At 46.9% G+C, this 19947-nt stretch overlaps 1 protein-coding gene and 1 pseudogene across 2 annotated transcripts in view; one reads left to right on the top strand and one right to left on the bottom strand.

Annotated features, from left to right (window-relative positions):
• Window positions 1-6210, bottom strand: part of LOC144275111 (uncharacterized) — a 33741-nt gene extending 27531 nt beyond the window's left edge. Inside the window, exons 1-2 of the mRNA XM_077834250.1 lie at window positions 5967-6210; window positions 4454-4545 (exon numbers count right to left, since the gene is read on the bottom strand). Coding sequence (XP_077690376.1) covers window positions 4454-4537 — 84 coding nt within the window. The 5' untranslated portion in view covers window positions 4538-4545; window positions 5967-6210. The remainder of the gene's footprint in view (window positions 1-4453; window positions 4546-5966) is intronic.
• Window positions 1-19947, top strand: part of LOC144275109 (uncharacterized) — an 807364-nt pseudogene that overhangs the window by 81548 nt on the left and 705869 nt on the right. The gene's annotated exons all lie outside the window — the stretch shown is intronic.

Below are 19947 nucleotides of genomic sequence, written 5' to 3'. Positions count from 1 at the left end.
CACACAGGTATACAGGAAGACTTACAAGTAAAAAGAGTCATCTACAGTCAATTGTCCTGGTTAATGGGAGCCATCAAAATTCCAAACCACCATTAATGGATCAAACTTTGCATAATTACAATAGGCCCTCAGAGTTATATTTAATATTTCTAGTTTAAGATACAAGAAGGATACATACATGACCACACTCAGTAGATTATAAGCTTTGTAATGATACCTTACAAGAGACCTTTTGCATGAAGCATATTCCAGTTACATTATATTCACACTCATTAGCATATTTTCATAAAATCATATAGAGAGTAATGTCACAGCCCTTATTCAAAATGGTCACCATTTCCCTACAGTTTGTAAGCCCACCTCCAGAGTTACTCTTGGCTTCTGAGTGCTGTAGGATGGCAACAGAGGTTTGGTATCAACACATTCAGGGGGTTGTTTCCTCACACAGGAGTATTTCTACCCTATCCCTAAAATTCAGGCCCTACCTTAAAGAAGAGGTAGTGTATAAGGTTAGGTTAGTACAGTAACTCCTCGCTTAACGTTAAGTTATGTTCCTGAAAAATGCGACTTTAAGCGAAACAATGTTAAGCTAATCCAATTTCCCCATAAGAATTAATGTAAATAGGGGGGGTTAGGTTCTAGGGAAATTTTTCTCACCAGATAAAAGACTATATTATATATATATATACACAGTATAAGTTTTAAACAAACAATTTAATACTGTACACAGCAATGATGATTGTGAAGCTTGGTTGAGGTGGTGAAGTCAGCGGGTGGAAGAGGGTGGGATATTTCCCAGGGAATGCCTTACTGCTAAATGATGAACTAGCTTTTGGCTGAGCCCTCAAGGGTTAACTCATTTGTGTTAATGTAGCTGCACACTCTACAAGGCAGCACAAATGGAGGGAGGGGAGACAGCATGGCAGACAGAGACAGAGACACACACCCTTTGTGAGAGAGAGTGCCCCTTTAAGTAGGCTGACCCCACTCTTAAGTACACTGCCTTTTTAAGTAGATAAGCAAATTGAGACAGCAGCTGCTCCAAGGAAGCTCCCTTTGTCCTGAGCCCTGTCCTGTCGTCCCCCACACAATGGACATGGGGTAAGTGGGGTGCAGGAGCAGGAGGGAGGGGGACACCCTGACATTAGCCCCCCTTTCTTCCCCCCTGCACAGCAAGCAGGAGGCTCCCGGGAGAAGCTCCAAGGCAGACGGCAGGAGCAGCATGTGGCAGTGGGGGGACGGACAGCTGAGCTGCCGGCAATTGATAGCGTGCTGGGCGGCTGATGCACAGGGAATTTAGGGAAGTGGGGAGCTGATAAGGGGGCTGCCGGTCCACCCTGTTTCCAAGCCCCCACCAGCTAGCTCCAATGGGCTGCTCTTCCTGCAAGCAGTGGACAAAGCAGGCGGCTGCCAAACGACATTATAAGGGAGCATTGCACAACTTTAAATGAGCATGTTCCCTAATTGATCAGCAACGTAACAACGAAACAACGTTAACCGGGACGACTATAGGTGCGGAGTTACTGTATTTCTTTAAATGGTTTATGAGCTCTTTAGTGGCGCTCACTGTGTTCTAGGTTTTAGAAGCCTCCAGAGCCAATCAGAGCAGCAGTGGGTATGTAGCTAGGCCTTGGGTATCTGTGTAAATTTACTAAATGTGATTATTTGGAATCCAACTATGTCTGTGTAGTTTCATTGAGTTCTTTGGCATATTACACAGTAAAAAGACACAACAATTTGCACTGAGGACATGGTCCAAATCCAGGAATACAGTGGAATAGACACTGATGGCAGAGGCCCAGTGAAAGTGAATCTACAAAGAAATTGCTACCTGCAGCCAGTTGGACTGTTTATTAAATCAGGGTGGAAGAGGGAAAGGTTAAAAGTGCCTAGTATTTGGGGAAAATGGGCTTGTACAATATCTCAGTAGAGGACTAACCCACCGATATCAAGAGAACATGACGCCCAGTGACAATATGTCTTCGCTGCAGAGTTAACTCCAGTTTATGAGGTACTCCTCATAAATTAGCCTAGCTTGAGTAAGAGAGGCCACACAGCGAAATAACACCTGAGTTACCGTGTCCACTGTCCACACCGGTGCTGCTCTCACTCGTGTGTGTTGCTAAGACTTTCGGGGGCACATCCCATGATTCTTCATTCTGCAGGCAGCTGTGCTGCTCTCAAGTTAAGGGTTTTGTGTGTGGATTCGACTCAAGTTAGGGGCGGCACTCGAGCTATAACTAGAGTTAACTTTGCAGTCATGACAAGCCCCGGGACAGTTATAGCACCTCTAGAATTGTTAGAAGAAAACAAAATGTTGTTTGGAATTCTTTACAATGTAGATTAAGTTAGACTTCAAACGAAACTTGATACAGGGTGTGCTCTGTCTTATTTCATAGCGGGATTATCAGAGGCTATTTACAGAAGTGAAGTTGTGGAAAACCTCAGTGCTACTAAAAACATACAATGGACATCCTCTCTCCCTGAGGTCTTATTAAAGTGAAGGTAACATAAATAAAGTGCTTATGCTGGACCTGTATGTTGTGAAGTGAAAGGATCCAGTAATAAATAATAGAGAATGACACGGATTCAACTGGACTGGCAGAGCATAAAAACCCTTCATGTTTATTATTATTATTGATACCGATACAAAACAAATTAGCTGAACTTATGCACAAGAAAGCTGATGTCTTTCACTGAATGTCTGCCTAAACCAGCTTTTAAGCACAAGTTCAGCAGGATGTCCCACCTGCTGACCCCTGAGGGGAGCACGGGTGATCTCCCGACTGTTTCCCTTCACCTGAGGGGAGCATGAGCGATTCCCTGACTGTCTCCCCCTGCCCGAGGGGAGCCCGTGGCGATCCTCCAACTGCCTCCCCCTGCCCAAGGGAAACACGGGTAGTCCCCCAACTGTCCCCCCCCCGCCTGAGGTGAGAACGGGTTATCCCCCGACTGTCTCCCCCAACCTGAGGGGAGGGCAGGTGATCCCCCAACTGTCTTCCCCTGAGTGAGGGGAATGCGGGTGATCCCCTGACTGTCTCTCCCAGCCTGAGGAGAGTGCGGGTGATCCCCTGATTGTCTCCCCCCTTCCTGAGGGGAGCACAGGCGATCTTCTGACTGTCTACCCCTGCCTGACGGGAACATGGTCGATCCCCCAGATGACTCCCCCCGCCTGCTGGGAGTATGGGCGATCTCCCAACTGTCTCCCCTCGCCTGAGGGGAGCGCAGACAATCCCCTGACTGTCTCCCCCGGCCTGAGAGGGGTGCGGGCAATCCCCTGACTGTCTCCCCGCTGCCTGAGGGAATGTGGGCAATCCACCAGCTGTCTCCCTCCTGCCTGAGGAGAGCATGGGCAACCACCTTACTGTCTCCCCCACCCTGAGGGGAGGGTGGGCGATGCCCTGTCTGTCTCCCACAGCTTGAGGGGAGCGCGGGCAATCACCTAACTGTCTCCCCCTGCCTAGTATGTTGCCACTTTTGCCCTCAAAGGGATTTGCCGAACTCTGGCAGAGAGCAAGTGGCCTGGGAAACACAGAGGGGCCTCCCTACGCTGTGGAGACTTTTCTCACTCTGAGTAATGCCTATTGATGCCGAAGAGAGGTTAGAACCCTGGGCGAATCGGCACCCTCATCACCCCATCGCACTCCAGCAGCTTCAGGCCTGCAACATCTCATCAAGGAATATGGGGTCCTCCACCTTTTGGAGCCCACTAGTGTGGAACAAACTGGACTCGTCAATCCAGGGCAATCCACCCTCGGGATTGTGTTACTTGTGAGTTGTATGGTGTTACTGATGTATCTACTCCAAGACCATTTTTCCCTTCCCTTTATAGGCTTCCTGTATATTTCCCCTTGTAAATAAAGTGTACATTGATTGTTGGTTCATCCATTAGGGAAGCTATGTACAGAGGCATCAGGCTAGTCCTGGGGGTAAGGACCATTTCAGGGATAACTGAAACTACATAGGGAGGTAGGGTAGGGTTCCTGGCTCCCTTAAACAGTCAGATGGGGGCACTATAGCTAGTAGCTGAGAACCCAGGCAGTTGAAACCCACTGAGGCCAAAGCAGAGGGACACACGGGAAGGGCTCCTGTTGATGATTAGCTGCCCTTAAGGACCAAGCAATCCAAAAAAACCCTTTACATCCCTTCAAGCAGTTTGTGAGCTGTCTGGTGGCTCACTATGTTCTGTGGTTTAGAAGCTACCAAGGACTAATCTAAGCAGTAGCGTAAATATGTGGCTAGACCTTGCATGTCTGTGTATAGTTACTAAATATGGTTATTTAGGACCTAGCTGTGCCCCTGTGGCTTCTCCATATTGGTTTTGTTGTGTAGAGAACAAAGGACACAACAGAGGTTTTTCATTCCCCATTCAGCTTTCCTCCTGTATTTCCTGTCTCTCCCCCACGTCCAGACCAACCCCACCCTCCCCAGCAGCTCCCTGCAAAACACTTACCTGAGCCAGCACCACTGAAGCAGCCATGTCTCTTCCCCGTCCCCTGGGAGGATGAGAGGATCTGGAGCAAGATGTGGATGTCATTCTGCCTCCTGTCAGTGCAAGAAGGGCCATTGGGCAGGCATCAGAAAATGTTTTCGTCTATTTTACACCCCAGTTTCCCCCAGGGCTCTTTACCTGAAGCCAGACTCTCGATTCTGCCAGGCTGGAAAAACACTTGATCACTTTATTGCAGCGCAGACCCAGCCCCTCCCACCAGGACTAAACCCACTGAGACATTTTTAAAAGTCTCTAAACCAAACCTTAGGGCAGGTCTACACTTACGATGCTGCTGCAACACAGTTGCATCTTCAGTAAAGATGCTACCTATGCCAACAGGAAGGCTTCTCCTGTCGAGGTAGGTGCTCCACCTCCCAGAAGGCAGTAGCTATGTCCATGGGAGAATTCTCCTGTCTATCTAGCACTGTCTACACGAGGGGTGAGCAACCTGAGCCTGAGAAGGAGCCAGAATTTACCAGTGTGCATTGCCAGAGAGCCACAGTAATACGTCAACATCCTCCCATAAGCTCTGCCTGCCCCACTCCCAATGCCTCCCACGCACGGGCAGCCCCGCTGATCAGCACCTCCCTCTCCCTCCTGATCAGCTGTTTTGTGGCATGCAAGAGGCTCTGGGGGGTGGGGTGGGGTGGGGGAGGAGCAAGGGCATGGCAGGCTCAAGGGAAGGTGCAGGAAGGGGTGGAGTGGGGGCAGGGCCTGTGGCAGAGCCAGGGGTTGAACAGTGAGATCCTGCTGGCACATTGGAAAGTTGGCACCTGTAGCTCCAGCCCCCGAGTCGGTGCCTGTACAAGGAGCCGCATAGTAACCTCTGAAGAGCCGGATGTGGCTCTGGAGCCACAGGTTGGCCACCCCTGGTCTACACTGGGGATTAGGTTGGTTTAATTGTGTTACTTTTCTTGGGGTGTGGATTTTCACACCCCCGAGTGAGGAAGTTATACTGACCTAATTTCCTAGTGTAGGAATTTCCTGGCCTTAGAAAAGAGCAGACTCAAAGGAGCCCGTTTGGGGGACCCTGCCTGACTCTGTCCCGGACGGCGGCACATTCCCTCAGCAGTGCAGGGACCAGGCGGAGCAGCAACTGGTTTTCCTCTCCTTGCTCCTGACCTTGTTCCCAGGAAAGTCAGTGTGTCCCCGGGGCGCTGCAGGGAACGAGGCTGGGCAGGGCTGGGAGCCGGGAACCTCCCTCCGCAATAAGCTCCTGCTGCCCCTTCCAGCCTGGTTTTTCCCCATCTCCTTTTCCCACTGCCCAGGAGACTTGGTCACTGTGCAGGGGCCATTCACTCTCCGGGCTGGATCGGCTCCTGCTAACGAGAGCTTCGGGGAGCCAGAGAGTGAGGGCAACAGCCGGCCTGGGACTCGCAGACCCCCGGGAGCAGAGCTGGGGCGAGGAGGGGCCGTTGGTGCGGAGTCACTTTCCTGCCCGGCCCCGGCCCTTCCCCCGGGTCTCTCCCCTCACCTGCAGGCTCCGGCTCGGGGGCTGGTGTCGGCGGAGCCCGGGGCTGGTTCCAGCCGCCGCAGAAAGTGCCCCCGGCTGGGCCCAGAGGGGGCCCGGCCAGACCCCACGGGGGAGCAGCAGCCGCTCGGCCCAGGCTCCCGGATCACAATGGAGGCGGCGGCGGCAGCAGCCGCTGACCCAGGAAGCGCAGCCCCTGGGAGGGAAGGGGCGGAGGAGAGGAGTTTCCCCACAACGCCGAGCTGTCACGGAGCAGGCTGGAGCGGTCTGAACACGCTCGGGAACATCTGCTGAAGCCGCCGCCCTCACTTGCCATCGGAAGCTCCTCCCCGCGGCAGGGGGCCCCCTGTTTATGGGGCGGGGGCCGAAGCGTGTCCAGGAGCGGGTGGAGCAGCTGGCGGAGGCAGGGGAATGAGGGGGGCAGGTAGACAGGTCAGGGAGAGGGGGCAGGAACCGGGGTTAGGATGGGGGAGATGCGCTGCCAGACAGGGGCAGAAGGGGAAACCCTGGGACAGCGAGGGGCAGAGGGGATAAAAGTGACCACAATGGGGTGAGCCCTGGGCAGTGGTTGCCAAAATAGCACATGGGTGGCAGAGAGGTTTGTGTTTCTTGCTGGCCCGTCTCAGCAACCCCACTCCAGGGCTGTGGTGTTAAAGCACATGACCAGATATGTCTTTGTTACACAAAATAATTCATTGGCACTTTATGGGGGTCTTATCTCCTGTTCCGATGCCTGAAAGTTACTCTGTTTCCAGTAAACTACTGTAAATGCAGTTTCACTTCAGTTTATTTATTTATTTGTAATGCTTTTTAAAAGCAGTGTTTTGGTTACTCCTGTTTTCCTTAGCATGCCTTGGTTAACATTGTGCAGATGGATGTCACTGTGCTGCTTAGTGTAAGGTTCTAATAATAAACCCTCACAGAAAATAGTAATTGGTGCTGGTATTTAAGCCATCACTTACAGTGTTCCTAGCAGAACATTTCCTTTGTTCTTACCAGGATTTTGTAATTTACAATTGTTATTTCACAATTTGTTCTTTTTATTTTTCCTCTAGCACAAGTTTATTCTTTACCACATGACCTCATGGAAATCATAGACATGTATGGCTGGAAGGGACCTCAAGAAGCCATCAAGGTCATCTCCCTGTGCTGTGGCAGATTCAGTAGAGACCCCCCCCGACAGGTGTTTGTCTAACCTGCTTAGGTATGTTGGAAATCCTACAGGCACCTAATTGCAACTTGAGATGCTGAAACACTTTTGAAAATTTGTCCTAAAGAACGTAGGCCCTATCTACAGAATGAGGGGCTGTATCCTGGAAAGCAGTGTCCCTGGAAAGGATTTAGGGGTCCTAGTGGACAAGTAACTAAACCTAAGCTCCCAGTGCAATGCTGTAGCTTCTGAGCAGAGCTGCTGAATTGGGCCCTGAAGGCAAGATAAACGGAGGAGCACCTATTTTCCCTAGATTCAGGGTCGTTCTAGGGATCGGGCAGGAGATAGATATGTGGGTGCCTAGCGGGGGACAGCAGTGCACACGTCTAGAGGCAGAAACACAGGCACTTAGGGGACTGCTACTGCAAAAATTTAGGTGCCAAGTGAATGCAGGTTTTTGCGATTGGTAGCAAATTCTGATGGGAAGCAGTTCCTGACACGTGGACCAGCTTCAGCTGCCCGGATCTCAGCCCCTTCCCCACCTGGGCTCCAATGATGGAGTCTCCCCTCCCTTGCTCAGACCCCCTTTCTGAATCCCACCTCCTGCTGTATGAAATGTGGAGAAATAATATATGAGAGAGCCAATGAGGGCCTGATCCTGCAAACCATCCCATTTGAATCATCATGTTGGTGTCCGGGGGTGCTGCTGTAACAAGAGCTGCTGGGAAAGAGGCTGGGGGTGCTCGGTGTTGACAACAGGGGGCGATACTACCCCTGAATTGGATCTTTACTGGTGTCCAGTGGAACAGATCACTGTCATACCAGTGAAAAAGGTCCACAGCAATTATTTTCAATCCACAATAGTTTCTTAAGAAGGAATTACACGAGTGGTAAAGGGTTACATAAAGCACATAACTTCTATGTTAGATATTAAGAGCAATACATTAAGAGCTATAAATTCCTCTTAACAAGTCTCTCTTTTACAAACATACACAAGCAGGCCCTGTGCTAGCCTGATGCAGTTCCTGCTTGGCTAACAGAGAAGGTGGTTACCAATTTTATGGACGGCTTCTTCTCTCCAGGTCTGTTCTTCTCAGCCCTCTGGCCTGTCTCGGATTCCCTCGAGGCAAGGCCTTGGCTGCCTTGAGACCCCTCTGGTTCACAGTCCTACTCGAGCCCACGGAGCAGAGTTTTGGCTACTCTGTCTGGCAGCGTTGCTTCTTCAAGAGTCAATTAAGGAATCTCAACCAACAGTAATTTACTTTGCTTGATTCTTATACTCTTTTTCCTCAAAGGAGTCACATGTCTTAAAAGCATGCCCAGTGGGCGTGTGGTTATTAATTTTATTTATTTAGTATTTTAGAAGGGGCTGGGGAGGTACCCAATGAAAATCACTCCACACCACTCCACTCCACGTTTACTCACTCATCAATCATTCACTCTGGCTCTCTGTGTGGTGTCCTTGCTGCAAGGTCACAACAACCAGGTCGCCCTGTGCTCCATGCTGGAACTTTATACATGTGATATTTACTTTTGCATGGGCCCATATTTGCCGACCAATAGGTTCACTATGACAATATCGATCATACATGCAGGCTTTGCCAGTCCTTTATCAAATCTGCTTCTGCTTAAAGGGACCCTGTTCCCAGGATCCTCTGCAGCCCTTCAGCCATGTTTAAGTCATGTCAAGTTATGCTCACACCATTCATGCAGTATCGCCACGCCATACCTGCAATTTGTACACTAACTAATAGATTATCTGTGGGTTTTTTTTGTTTTTATAAAACTTAAAGCATTATTTTATGATTATTAGTTGCATAATTTAACAACTTAATTTTATAAGTTTTTTGCAAAGCTTGGGTTTTTTTATATTGCTTAACATCTGATATTTACAACAGAAACATATAAGGAATAATACAGCAGTTTCAGAAATTCAAAATAACATTACCCAATTAACTTTATTTCATGTTGTTACTTGACATACAACATTGTACCAAGCACACATTTGAGATTTTATTTTTTTTACAGCTTTTTAAACAATTTTATACTTTTGAGCAAGCATATCTCTTACAGATATTATGAGTTTAGTTGACCGTTCTATTTGGTCCAGTGTGCCTTGATTAGTTTGTATTTTTATATTCCAATCTGTATTATTTTACTTGATATTCTTTAAACTTGGCGATGTTAATTTAGGGTGAGGCATAAAGATTTTAGTCATATGGGGGTGCCATTGATATTGTTCATACTGGAAATAAGTTATATTTTCATGAGTACACCACATTTCTTGGTCCATAAACCAGGTTTGGTGTTTATTGTTACATTACCCTTTTTTTTTATGCCAACATATATTTTGGTTTATTTTATATAATTTCCACCAACCATTTTTTTACTGTAAGTTTATGGTGAGATTACCTTCTTTTTATTTTAAATTTCAGGTTTTTTTTAACCAAGGTATCCCATTTCCATTGGGCTTCCAGTATTTGCTTTTATTTTAATTCAGGTATTTACCATAATTCATTTTCTTCTGCTACTATTTTACAGTATTTTGTTTTATTTTTCCAGGTGTTGGCATATATTACTGGATGCGCTTCTTGTGCCTTTCCATTGGCTATATCGGAAAGGATGAGAGTGCACTGGAATATGGTACATGTATGCACTTGCATATTTCAGGTATCTTGGAATAATTGATTAATATAAGAGTAGTAACTCAATGCCCAGTTAAGAGTCTGGGGCCAAGTTTCTTTTTGGCTCTGTTTTAAGATTATTTTTTTATTGTTCTTTTAAGATTTCCTGGTCTTTTATACAAACTTTTTTCCAGGATAATCCTGAGTGAATATTCCTTATTGTTTAACAATATTGAAAACACTTTTTTCCTACAATTTACTTAATTTCATTACAGAATATCCCATCTTTTGATTCACTGGTTTTCCTTGTTTTTCAGTGTGTGCTGACTTCATTAGTTGCTCTAAAGTTTTTTTTATTTTTTCCCTTAGGGTAGAGAGGCTCCATGTGTTTCCTAATAAACACACGCTCTATTTGTTACACGAAAGGTTCATATTCCTTGAGTGTTTTTTTTTGGCCCCAAAGGGATTAACAGATTTTGTTACCATACAGTGCCAAACTTTTCCATTTTCCACATTTAATTTTTTTCCTCGTCACGACCTTTAACCAGGTTTGACCCCTTTTTTCACTCTGTGAACCGAGGAATCGGCTGCTTGGATAAAAAGTTTTGTTTTCTTATTTTTTTTCAGCTTCTTTTTTTTTTAATTCTGGGGAGATAAGTGTTGCTGAAACATGACCTTTGGACAAAACTACAGAGGACGGCTCTGAACCGTTATTTATAGTAAGGTTCATGCCAGTTGGAACTGTGCCTAAATTTATGTTATTTTCAGCACATAGGGACTGTTTTCGAATTTTTGCTCCTGCTTTTTCAGTTGGCGGAGGTGCTGTGTTAGGTCTGCGTCCTATAAAAGGTGGAAGTAAGGTGAATGGACGCTCATATCGGAATCCCCATTTTATTCAAGTACTTCCCTGGTTTTACAAATACTGCTTCAAATTTTTTCACGCATTTTCAAATAAGTTGGAGACCATTTTTTACAAGAACCTTTTCCTGGTCGGGGGTAGGTTCACCATACAGGGCCTTTACTTCATAGTTTTGTGACATTCCAGTTCCAAGTCACACTTTTTTTTTTTGCTTTAATTACCTTTCCACAAGGGGTGACTAAAGACTTAGTCCTATCTCTTGCTCCCTTACCCATTCAAGACTAGTAGCCCCAATTCGGAGGAGAAAATCCATGTGTATCCTTGGTATAAGCCCCCATTGCTGTGGGAATTGCTTGATTTTACAATCTCTGGTTGCCTCTCCCATGGGACAGATGGATGGTGATTCAGTAGCCACATGGTAGATGAGCCCATAGATGACCAAACGAAACAGGTTCCCCGGTATATTTTTTGCTTTCATGGATTAGTTTATGAAAACAAATAAACAAACAAAACACAGGCCTTTAACTGAGCCTTATAGGTTAGTACATTTTACATGACTATACACTATTTTATGACAGGTTTCAGAGTAACAGCCGTGTTAGTCTGTATTTGCAAAAAGAAAAGGAGTCCTTGTGGCACCTTAGAGACTAACCAATTTATTTGAGCATGAGCTTTCGTGAGCTACAGCTCACTTCATCAGATGCATACCGTGGAAACTGCAGCAGACTTTATATATACACAGAGAATATGAAACAATACCTCCTCCCACCCCACTGTCCTGCTGGTAATAGCTTATCTAAAGTGAGCAACAGGTTAGGCCATTTCCAGCACAAATCCAGGTTTTCTCACCCTCCACCCCCCCACACAAATTCACTCTCCTGCTGGTGATAGCCCATCCAAAGTGACAACTCTCTACACAATGTGCATGATAATGAAGTTAGGCCATTTCCTGCACAAATCCAGGTTCTCTCACTCCCTCACCCCCCTCCAAAAACCCACCCCCATACACACACAGACTGGATATGCATCTGATGAAGTGAGCTGTAGCTCACGAAAGCTCATGCTCAAATAAATTGGTTAGTCTCTAAGGTGCCACAAGGACTCCTTTTCTTTTTACACTATTTTATATTTACCTTATATATTCATGAACGATTATACTTACTTTTTTGATGGATACAGTTTGACTTGATCAGAATGTTTTCATACATTCCCGTTTGGAGTGGCCATCAGAACCACTATAGGACTGGCCACATATTTTACAGGGAATGGTCCCTTTCATGTGGGTTTTAGGGGTTTTTTTACTTCCCAATTTTTTGAGAATTGCTTTGTCTTCTATTTTCCATTGGTACCCAGATGGTTCTTTTTGTTCTTCCCTTTGTCTTTGCAGATTTTTTTGTGCTCATTTTTAAAAAATTGTTTGTACTAAATCTGCTATTCAAACTTCCTTCTGCACCCATTTTTCAGATGGGAGTAGGAATTTAGGAGTTCTCATAGCTCAACCTGTCATTAACTTAAAAGGTGAGTACTTACTTTCAGCTTGTTCCAAGGTTTTTATGGTCATCAGGATTGCAGGTAAAGCAGTTTTCCAATTTCAGCCTTGTGTTTGAATTTGCTTGGTCAAGACTGTGTTTTTTTGTTTTTGTTTTTACTTTTCCTGCACTTGGTGGGTGGTAGACCATATGCCATTTTTGTTTGATTATCCTTATTAATAATAATGCTTTTACCACTGCTTCCATGAAGTGAGGTCCTTGGTTACTATTTATGACCAAGGGTATACCCCATTTGCTTAGCATTTGAGTCCATAAAGCCAGAGCTGTAGTTTGAGCTGTGTTATTTGTTGTGGGGATTACTTTTACCCATCCTGAAAAATTATCTATGACCACCAAGCAAAAGGGTTTTTTGTTTTTGTTTGGTAGAAGGTTTTTTTTTTTTTTAAAAAAAGGTCCAGTGTAATTCATTTGTAATTTTTGACACAGGCCCTTAGTGTTAGGTTGGTGTTTTAGTATTCCCCCCCGCTTTTAGGGTTAACTTGGGCAGGCACCAAGCATTGTTGACAAAATTTGTTAATGTGCGTGTTCATTTCTGGCCACCACATGACATCTTTTACTTGTGTTATGTTTTTTTAGCCCCAAAATGTCCTTGTTCATGTACAAATGGAATTTTCTTTATGTTGTTCTGGAGGTACCCATCTTTTTGTCTCCTTGTTTTGCTATGATGACATTTTGTTTTTTGTTTTTAATTTTCCTTCTACTTCTGTTATTCTTTGTCTCACTTGTTTTCATAGAATCATAGAATATCAGGGTTGGAAGGGACCTCAGGAAGTCATCTAGTCCAACCCCCTGTTCAAAGCAGGACCGCTCCCCAGTTAAATCATCCCAGCCAGGGCTTTGTCAAGCCTGACCTTAAAAACTTCTAAGGAAGGAGATTCCACCACCTCCCTAGGTAACGCATTCCAGTGTTTCACCACCCTCCTAGTGAAAAAGTTTTTCCTAATATCCAACCTAAATCTTCCCCACTGCAACTTGAGACCATTACTCCTTGTTCTGTCATCTGCTACCACTGAGAACAGTCTAGCTCCATCCTGTTTGGAACCCCCTTTCAGGTAGTTGAAAGCAGCTATCAAATGCCCCCTCATTCTTCTCTTCCATAGACTAAACATCCCCAGTTCCTTCAGCCTCTCCTCATAACTCATATGTTCCAGTCTCCTAATCATTTTTGTTGCCCTCCGCTGGACTCTTTCCAATTTCTCCACATCCTTCTTGTAGTGTGGGGCCCAAAACTGGACACAGTACTCCAGATGAGGCCTCACCAGTGTCGAATAGAGGGGAACGATCACGTCCCTCGATTTGCTGGCAATGCCCCTACTTATACATCCCAAAATGCCATTGGCCTTCTTGGCAACAAGGGCACACTGTTGACTCATATCCAGCTTCTCGTCCACTGTAACCCCTAGGTCCTTTTCTGCAGAACTGCTGCCGAGCCATTCGGTCCCTAGTCTGTAGCGGTGCATTGGATTCTTCTGTCCTAAGTGCAGGACTCTGCACTTTTCCTTGTTGAACCTCATCAGATTTCTTTTGGCCCAATCCTCCAATTTGTCTAGGTCCCTCTGTATCCTATCCCTACCCTCCAGCGTATCTACCTCTCCTCCCCGTTTAGTGTCATCTGCAAATTTGCTGAGGGTGCAATCCACCCCATCCTCCAGATCATTTATGAAGATATTGAACAAAACCGGCCCCAGGACTGACCCTGGGAGCACTCCACTTGATACCGGCTGCGAACTAGACATGGAGCCATTGATCACTATCCTTTGGGCCTGACAATCTAGCCAGCTTTCTATCCACCTTATAGTCCATTCATCCAGCCCATACTTCTGTAACTTGCTGGCAAGACTACTGTGGGATACCGTGTCAAAAGCTTTGCTAAAGTCAAGGAACAACACGTCCACTGCTTTCCCTTCATCCACAGAGCCAGTTATCTCGTCATAGAAGGCAATTAGATTAGTCAGGCATGAACTTGCCCTTGGTGAACCATGCTGACTGTTCCTGATCACTTTCCTCTCCTCTAAGTGCTTCAGAATTGATTCCTTGAGGACCTGCTCCATGATTTTTCTATCATGGGACTGAGGTGAGGCTGACTGGCCTGTAGTTCTCAGGATCCTCCTTCTTCCCTTTTTTAAAGATGGGCACTACATTAGCCTTTTTCCAGTCATCCAGGACTTCCCCCGATCGCCGTGAGTTTTCAAAGATAATGGCCAATGGCTCTGCAATCACATCCACCAACTCCTTTAGCACCCTCGGATGCAACGCATCCGGCCCCATGGACTTGTGCACGTCCAGCTTTTCTAAATAGTCCCGAACCACTTCTTTCTCCACAGAGGGCTGGTCACCTCCTCCCCATGCTGTGCTGCCCAGTGCAGTAGTCTGGGAGCTGACCTTGTTCGTGAAGACAGAGGCAAAAAAAAGCATTGAGTACATTAGCTTTTTCCACATCCTCTGTCACTAGGTTGCCTCCCTCATTCAGTAAGGGGCCAACACTTTCCTTGGCTTTCTTCTTGTTGCTAACATACCTGAAGAAACCCTTCTTGTTACTCTCAACATCTCTTGCTAGCTGCAACTTCAAGTGTGGTTTGGCCTTCCTGCATGCCCGAGCAATATTTTTATACTCATCCCTGGTAATTTGTCCAATCTTCCACTTCTTGTAAGCTTCTTTTTTGAATTTAAGATCAGCAAGGATTTCACTGTTAAGCCAAGCTGATCGCCTGCCATATTTACTATTCTTTCTACACATCGGGATGGTTTGTCCCTGTAACGTCAATAAGGATTCTTTAAAATACAGCCAGCTCTCCTGGACTCATTTCCCCCTCATGTTATTCTCCCAGGGGATCTTGCCCATCAGTTCCCTGAGGTTGTCAAAGTCTGCTTTTCTGAAGTCCAGGGTCCATATTCTGCTGCTTTCCTTTCTTCCTTGTGTCAGGTCCTGAACTTGACCATCTCATGGTCACTGCCTCTCAGGTTCCCATCGACTTTAGCTTCCTCTACTAATTCTTCCCGGTTTGTGAGCAGCAGGTCAAGAAGAGCTCTGCCCCTAGTTGGTTCCTCCAGCACTTGCACCAGGAAATTGTCCCCTACATTTTCCAAAAACTTCCTGGATTGTCTGTGCACCGCTGTATTGCTCTCCCAGCAGATATCAGGGTGATTGAAGTCTCCCATGAGAACCAGGGCGTGCGGTCTAGTAACTTCTGCGAGTTGCCGGAAGAAAGCCTCGTCCACCTCATCCCCCTGGTCTGGTGGTCTATAGTAGACTCCCACCATGATATCATCCTTGTTGCTCACACTTCTAAACTTAATCCAGAGACCCTCAGGTTTTTCTGCAATTTCATACTTGATCTCTGAGCAGTCATACTGATCTCTTACATACAGTGCAACTCCCCCACCTTTTCTACCCTGCCTGTCCTTCCTGAACAGCTTATATCCATCCATGACAGTACTCCAGTCATGTGAGTTATCCCACTAAGTCTCTGTTATTCCAATCACATCAGAATTCCTTGACTGTGCCAGGACTTCCAGTTTTCCCTGCTTGTTTCCCAGGCTTTGTGCATTTGTGTATAGGCACTTGAGATAACCCGCAGATAGCCCCTCTTTCTCACTATGAGGCAGGAGCCCTCCCCTCTCACGTGTTCCTGCTCGTGCTTCCTCCCGGTATCCCATTTCCCCACTTACCTCAGGGCTTTGGTCTCCTTCCCCTGGTGAACCTAGTTTAGAGCCCTCCTCACTAGGTTAGCCAGCCTGCTTGCGAAGATGCTCTTCCCTCTCTTCGTTAGGTGGAGCCCGTCTCTGCCTAGCACTCCTTGGAACGCCATCCCATGGTCAAAGAATCCAAAGCCTTCTCTCCGACACCACCTGCGTAGCCATTCGTTGACTTCCACGATTCAACAGTCTCTAGCCAGGCCTTTTCCTTCCATGGGGAGGATGGACGAGAAGACCACTTGCGCCTCAAACTCCTTTATCCTTCTTCCCAGAGCCACGTAGTCTGCAGTGATCTGCTCAAGGTCATTCTTGGCAGTATCATTGGTGCCCACGTGGAGAAGCAGGAAGGGGTAGCAATCATTTCTGTTCTTCATAGTGTCACGGAGTCACCGGGCGATGCTCTGGAACTACTCCATATGAAGCCAGTCAGGACTCTGGGGGAGCCTCCTCTCTATGAGCAGACTGTCTCCAGGGTAAGAAGCTCACACAGCTTCGACCTTCCTGTGGCTGACCTCGGAGCATTCAGCATCCCCTTTTCACACCATGCACTTCCCCCAGTGAGTCCGCACAGGCAGGGCTCCTGGGGAAGCCAGAGGGCCCTGCACCCCAATTCCGCCATCAGACGTGACTCTCAGCCAGCCAGTAAAACAGAAGGTTTATTAGATGACAGGAACATGGTCTAAAACAGAGCTTGTAGGTACAGAGAACAGGACCCTTCAGTCAGGTCCATCTTGGGGGGCAGGGAGGCCAGAGCCACATCTGGGCCTCCCTCCATTTCCCCATCCAGCTCCAGACTGAAACTCTCCAGCCCCTCCTCTGGCCTTTGTCTCTTTTGCGGGCCAGGAGACCACCTGATCTCTTTGTTCTCCAATACCTTCAGTTGGCACCTTGCAAGGGAGGGGCCCAGGCCATCAGTTGCCAGGAGACAGGGTGTCTGCCATTCTCTGTGCAGACAGCATCACACTGGCCCTCCAAGGCTCTGCAACAATCACACACCCTTATCCCACCACCTAGATACTTAAGAACTGCATAGGGGAAACTGAGGCACCCACACAGTAGTCAGAGAAAACATTAAGAACATTCCCACTTTGTCACAATACTGTATGAATGCTTTGTGTTGTTTCAGAAGACTTTGATCAGCTGTATCAGTGTTTGTTTGCAGTTTTTTTGGATTTGCATCTTTTTTCATATGACATTGAGTTACCACTTCGATGTTACTTTGAACCACAGGAGATGTTGTAGCTGCTGCTTCTTTAGCCATTTCATCCACTTTTGCATTGTAGTATCCTTCCCGAGTATGTTGTTTAGCATGAGCCTTAACATGCTTGATTTCTGTGGAACCAACCCTTTTCCGAATACTGTCAATAATAGTTTTCCAGTAATCCCAGTATGCAACTTCTTTGCCTTCCTGCTGGTCCCATATGGGTGCCCAGGTGCTTACTCCTTGCACAGTCCATTGAGAGTGAGCACATGTGACCAAGTCACAGTCAAAGGGAGTTGCTTTGAATGCTAGCTTGACTGCTGCCACTTTGCATTCCTGGGCTGACATTTGTTCACATGGGATCCCTAGTTCTCATTCTGGAAACAAACAGCTGCTGCTGCACCAACAAGTTGACTTTCCTTGTAATAACCAGATCCATTTATAAACCATACTGTAGCAAGGTGGTTACCCGCTCCGGCCCTGACAGGGCTGAGGCCAGCCCTGGGAGAGGGCTGGGGCTGTGGGGAAAAGCCCAGCCCGATTAAGGGAGCACCCGCAGCTGTGGCCAGGTCAATCAGGCCCAGCTGGCCCCTATAAGAGGCTGTGAGCCAGGAGCCCAGTCAGTTTCCCTTTGCTGGTAGAAGGAGAAGGGCCTGGCTGCAAGGTGTTGAGCAGGACAGCTAGATTGGAGCAGGGCTGGGGAAGGGCCAGAGGAGCTGGGAGCTCTGGCCTGGAAAGCCTCAGGCTGCAGGCCTCACTAGAGGCTGAATAGGTGCAGGGTTGCAGAGGGGCAGCCCATGGGTAGGCAGAGGCAGCGGCAGCAGGTCCAAAACCCCCTTGCCTGTGATGAGTGGCATATACACTGCAGTCTGGCCCTGATATAAGGGGCTAAGTGGGGACTGGCAGTAGCCCAGACTGAGGTGAGATGGGGTTAGAAGGTGGGGGGTTCCCCTGGGTGGGGAGACCCAGAACCTGAGAGTATGGGGGTACTGCCAGGGAGGCAGCACCCCAGAGAAATGGGCACTGGGTCCTGGGAGGGACACGGGGGCTGGTGGTGCAAAGGGCTAATTCCCAGTGACCACCAGGAGATGCCACAGGGTTGAGTCTGAACCTTTACACATACCACTTGTGATCCAGTATTGCCTGTAATAGATCCCCAGCTCCTTGCACGGGCCACTTGTACTGTGTCTGTATGGGTATAGGACATTCATGTTGTTTTCCTTCGATTATTAGAGCGTATGGAAGTAGTGGAGGTTCCTTTACTTTATTTACCACAAGCCTGCGGTTCTGTAGAATCAGGGCCCACTTAACCAAACAATGATCACTTACTTTAATATTAGTTTTTTCTTGCAGAATCAGCTTTACAGGGGTGAGCTGTGGTTACAATAATAGGAGCGTGTCCTGTTATGTATTCCCATTTCTGTAAGGCCCATATAATAGCCAAGCATTCCAGTTGTCAAGGTTCCTTCCCCACTCTGAACTCTAGGGTACAGATGTGGGGACCGGCATGAAAGACCCCCCTAAGCTTATTTTTACAAGCTTAGGTTAAAACTCCCCCAAGGCACAGATTCCTTTCTTGCCTTGGGAACCAGCTTAGGTTAAAACCTGGTACGCTGCCACCACCAAGCGATTTATCAAGGAATCTGGGAAGAGCCCACTTGAAGATGTCTTCCCCCAAGCCCTTACGCCCCCTTTCCTGGGGAGGCTTGAGAATAAACAAGATGAGCACAAACCAGCCTTGGATTTTTTTAGATCCCTTAAAAACCCAATCAGATTCTCAAAAAGCAGAACTTTATTAGAAGAACAAAACAAAGATAAAAGAAACACTCTGTAAGATTAGAATGGAAGATAATCTCTCAGGCAGTCAGATTCAAAACATAGAGAATCCCTCTCAGCAAAACCTTAAGTTACAAAAAGACACAAAACCAGGAATACACATTTCCTCCAGCACAGCGAATTTACAAGCCAAAACGAAGAAAACCGAACACATTTTCTAGCTAGATTACTTACTAACTTTACAGGAGTTGTAGGGCTTGCATCCTTGATCTGTTCCTGGCAAAGGTATCACACGGACAGACAAAAGCCTTCCCTCCCACCCCCCTCCAGATTTGAAAGTATCTTGTCCCCTCGTTGGTCATTTTGGGTCAGGTGCCAGCGAGGTTACCTTAGCTTCTTAACCCTTTACAGGTGAAAGGGTTTTGCCTCTGGCCAGGAGGGATTTTATAGCACTGTATACAGAAAAGGGGTTACCCTTCCCTTTAGATTTGACACCAGTTCACATGGAGAAAACGTGGACCCATGGGGTGTTAATTTGCAGCTTCCATAAGCGACAGGGCATTGCTTTCCACACGTCTCCTGCAGCAGAACTGCACCTCTAGCTCCCAAGCTGTGAGACCATGAAGTAAAAAGATTTGGATCCGGCTCTGCTAATGCTGGTGCAGTCATAACTGCTTCTTTTACCTTTCCGCATGCCTCATTGTGTTCTGGGCCCCAGTCCCATTGGCAATTTTTTAAATTAGGGATCATAGGGGTCTACAAATTTCAGCAAAATTTGGTATAAAATCGTGACCAAATTCCATAGCTCCTAACAATACCCTAACTGAATGCACATCCACTGGCTTAGGGAGGGTGCGTAAGATTTTCACTTTTAGTTTACTGATAGTACGACCCTCCTGTCCCAAGACAGTACCAAAGTATTAACTTTTTGCTGTGCCTTGTCCCATGATGATAATTTTAAGCCTGTTTTTTTCCCACTATTCCCAGGACCAGCTTAGTTCGATGTTTACACTCCTCCTGGGAAACAGCTGTTGTTAGTATGTTATTCACACAAGAAGTAACCCACGGCTCATTCCAATCAGGGAGTTGATCCCACATCCTTGTGGCACGTGCATGTGCTCTAGCTGG

This window comes from Eretmochelys imbricata, chromosome 14 (assembly GCF_965152235.1).
Source record: "Eretmochelys imbricata isolate rEreImb1 chromosome 14, rEreImb1.hap1, whole genome shotgun sequence".
Taxonomy (NCBI): Eukaryota; Metazoa; Chordata; order Testudines; family Cheloniidae; genus Eretmochelys; species Eretmochelys imbricata.
This window is presented reverse-complemented; position numbering and strand designations above follow the sequence as displayed.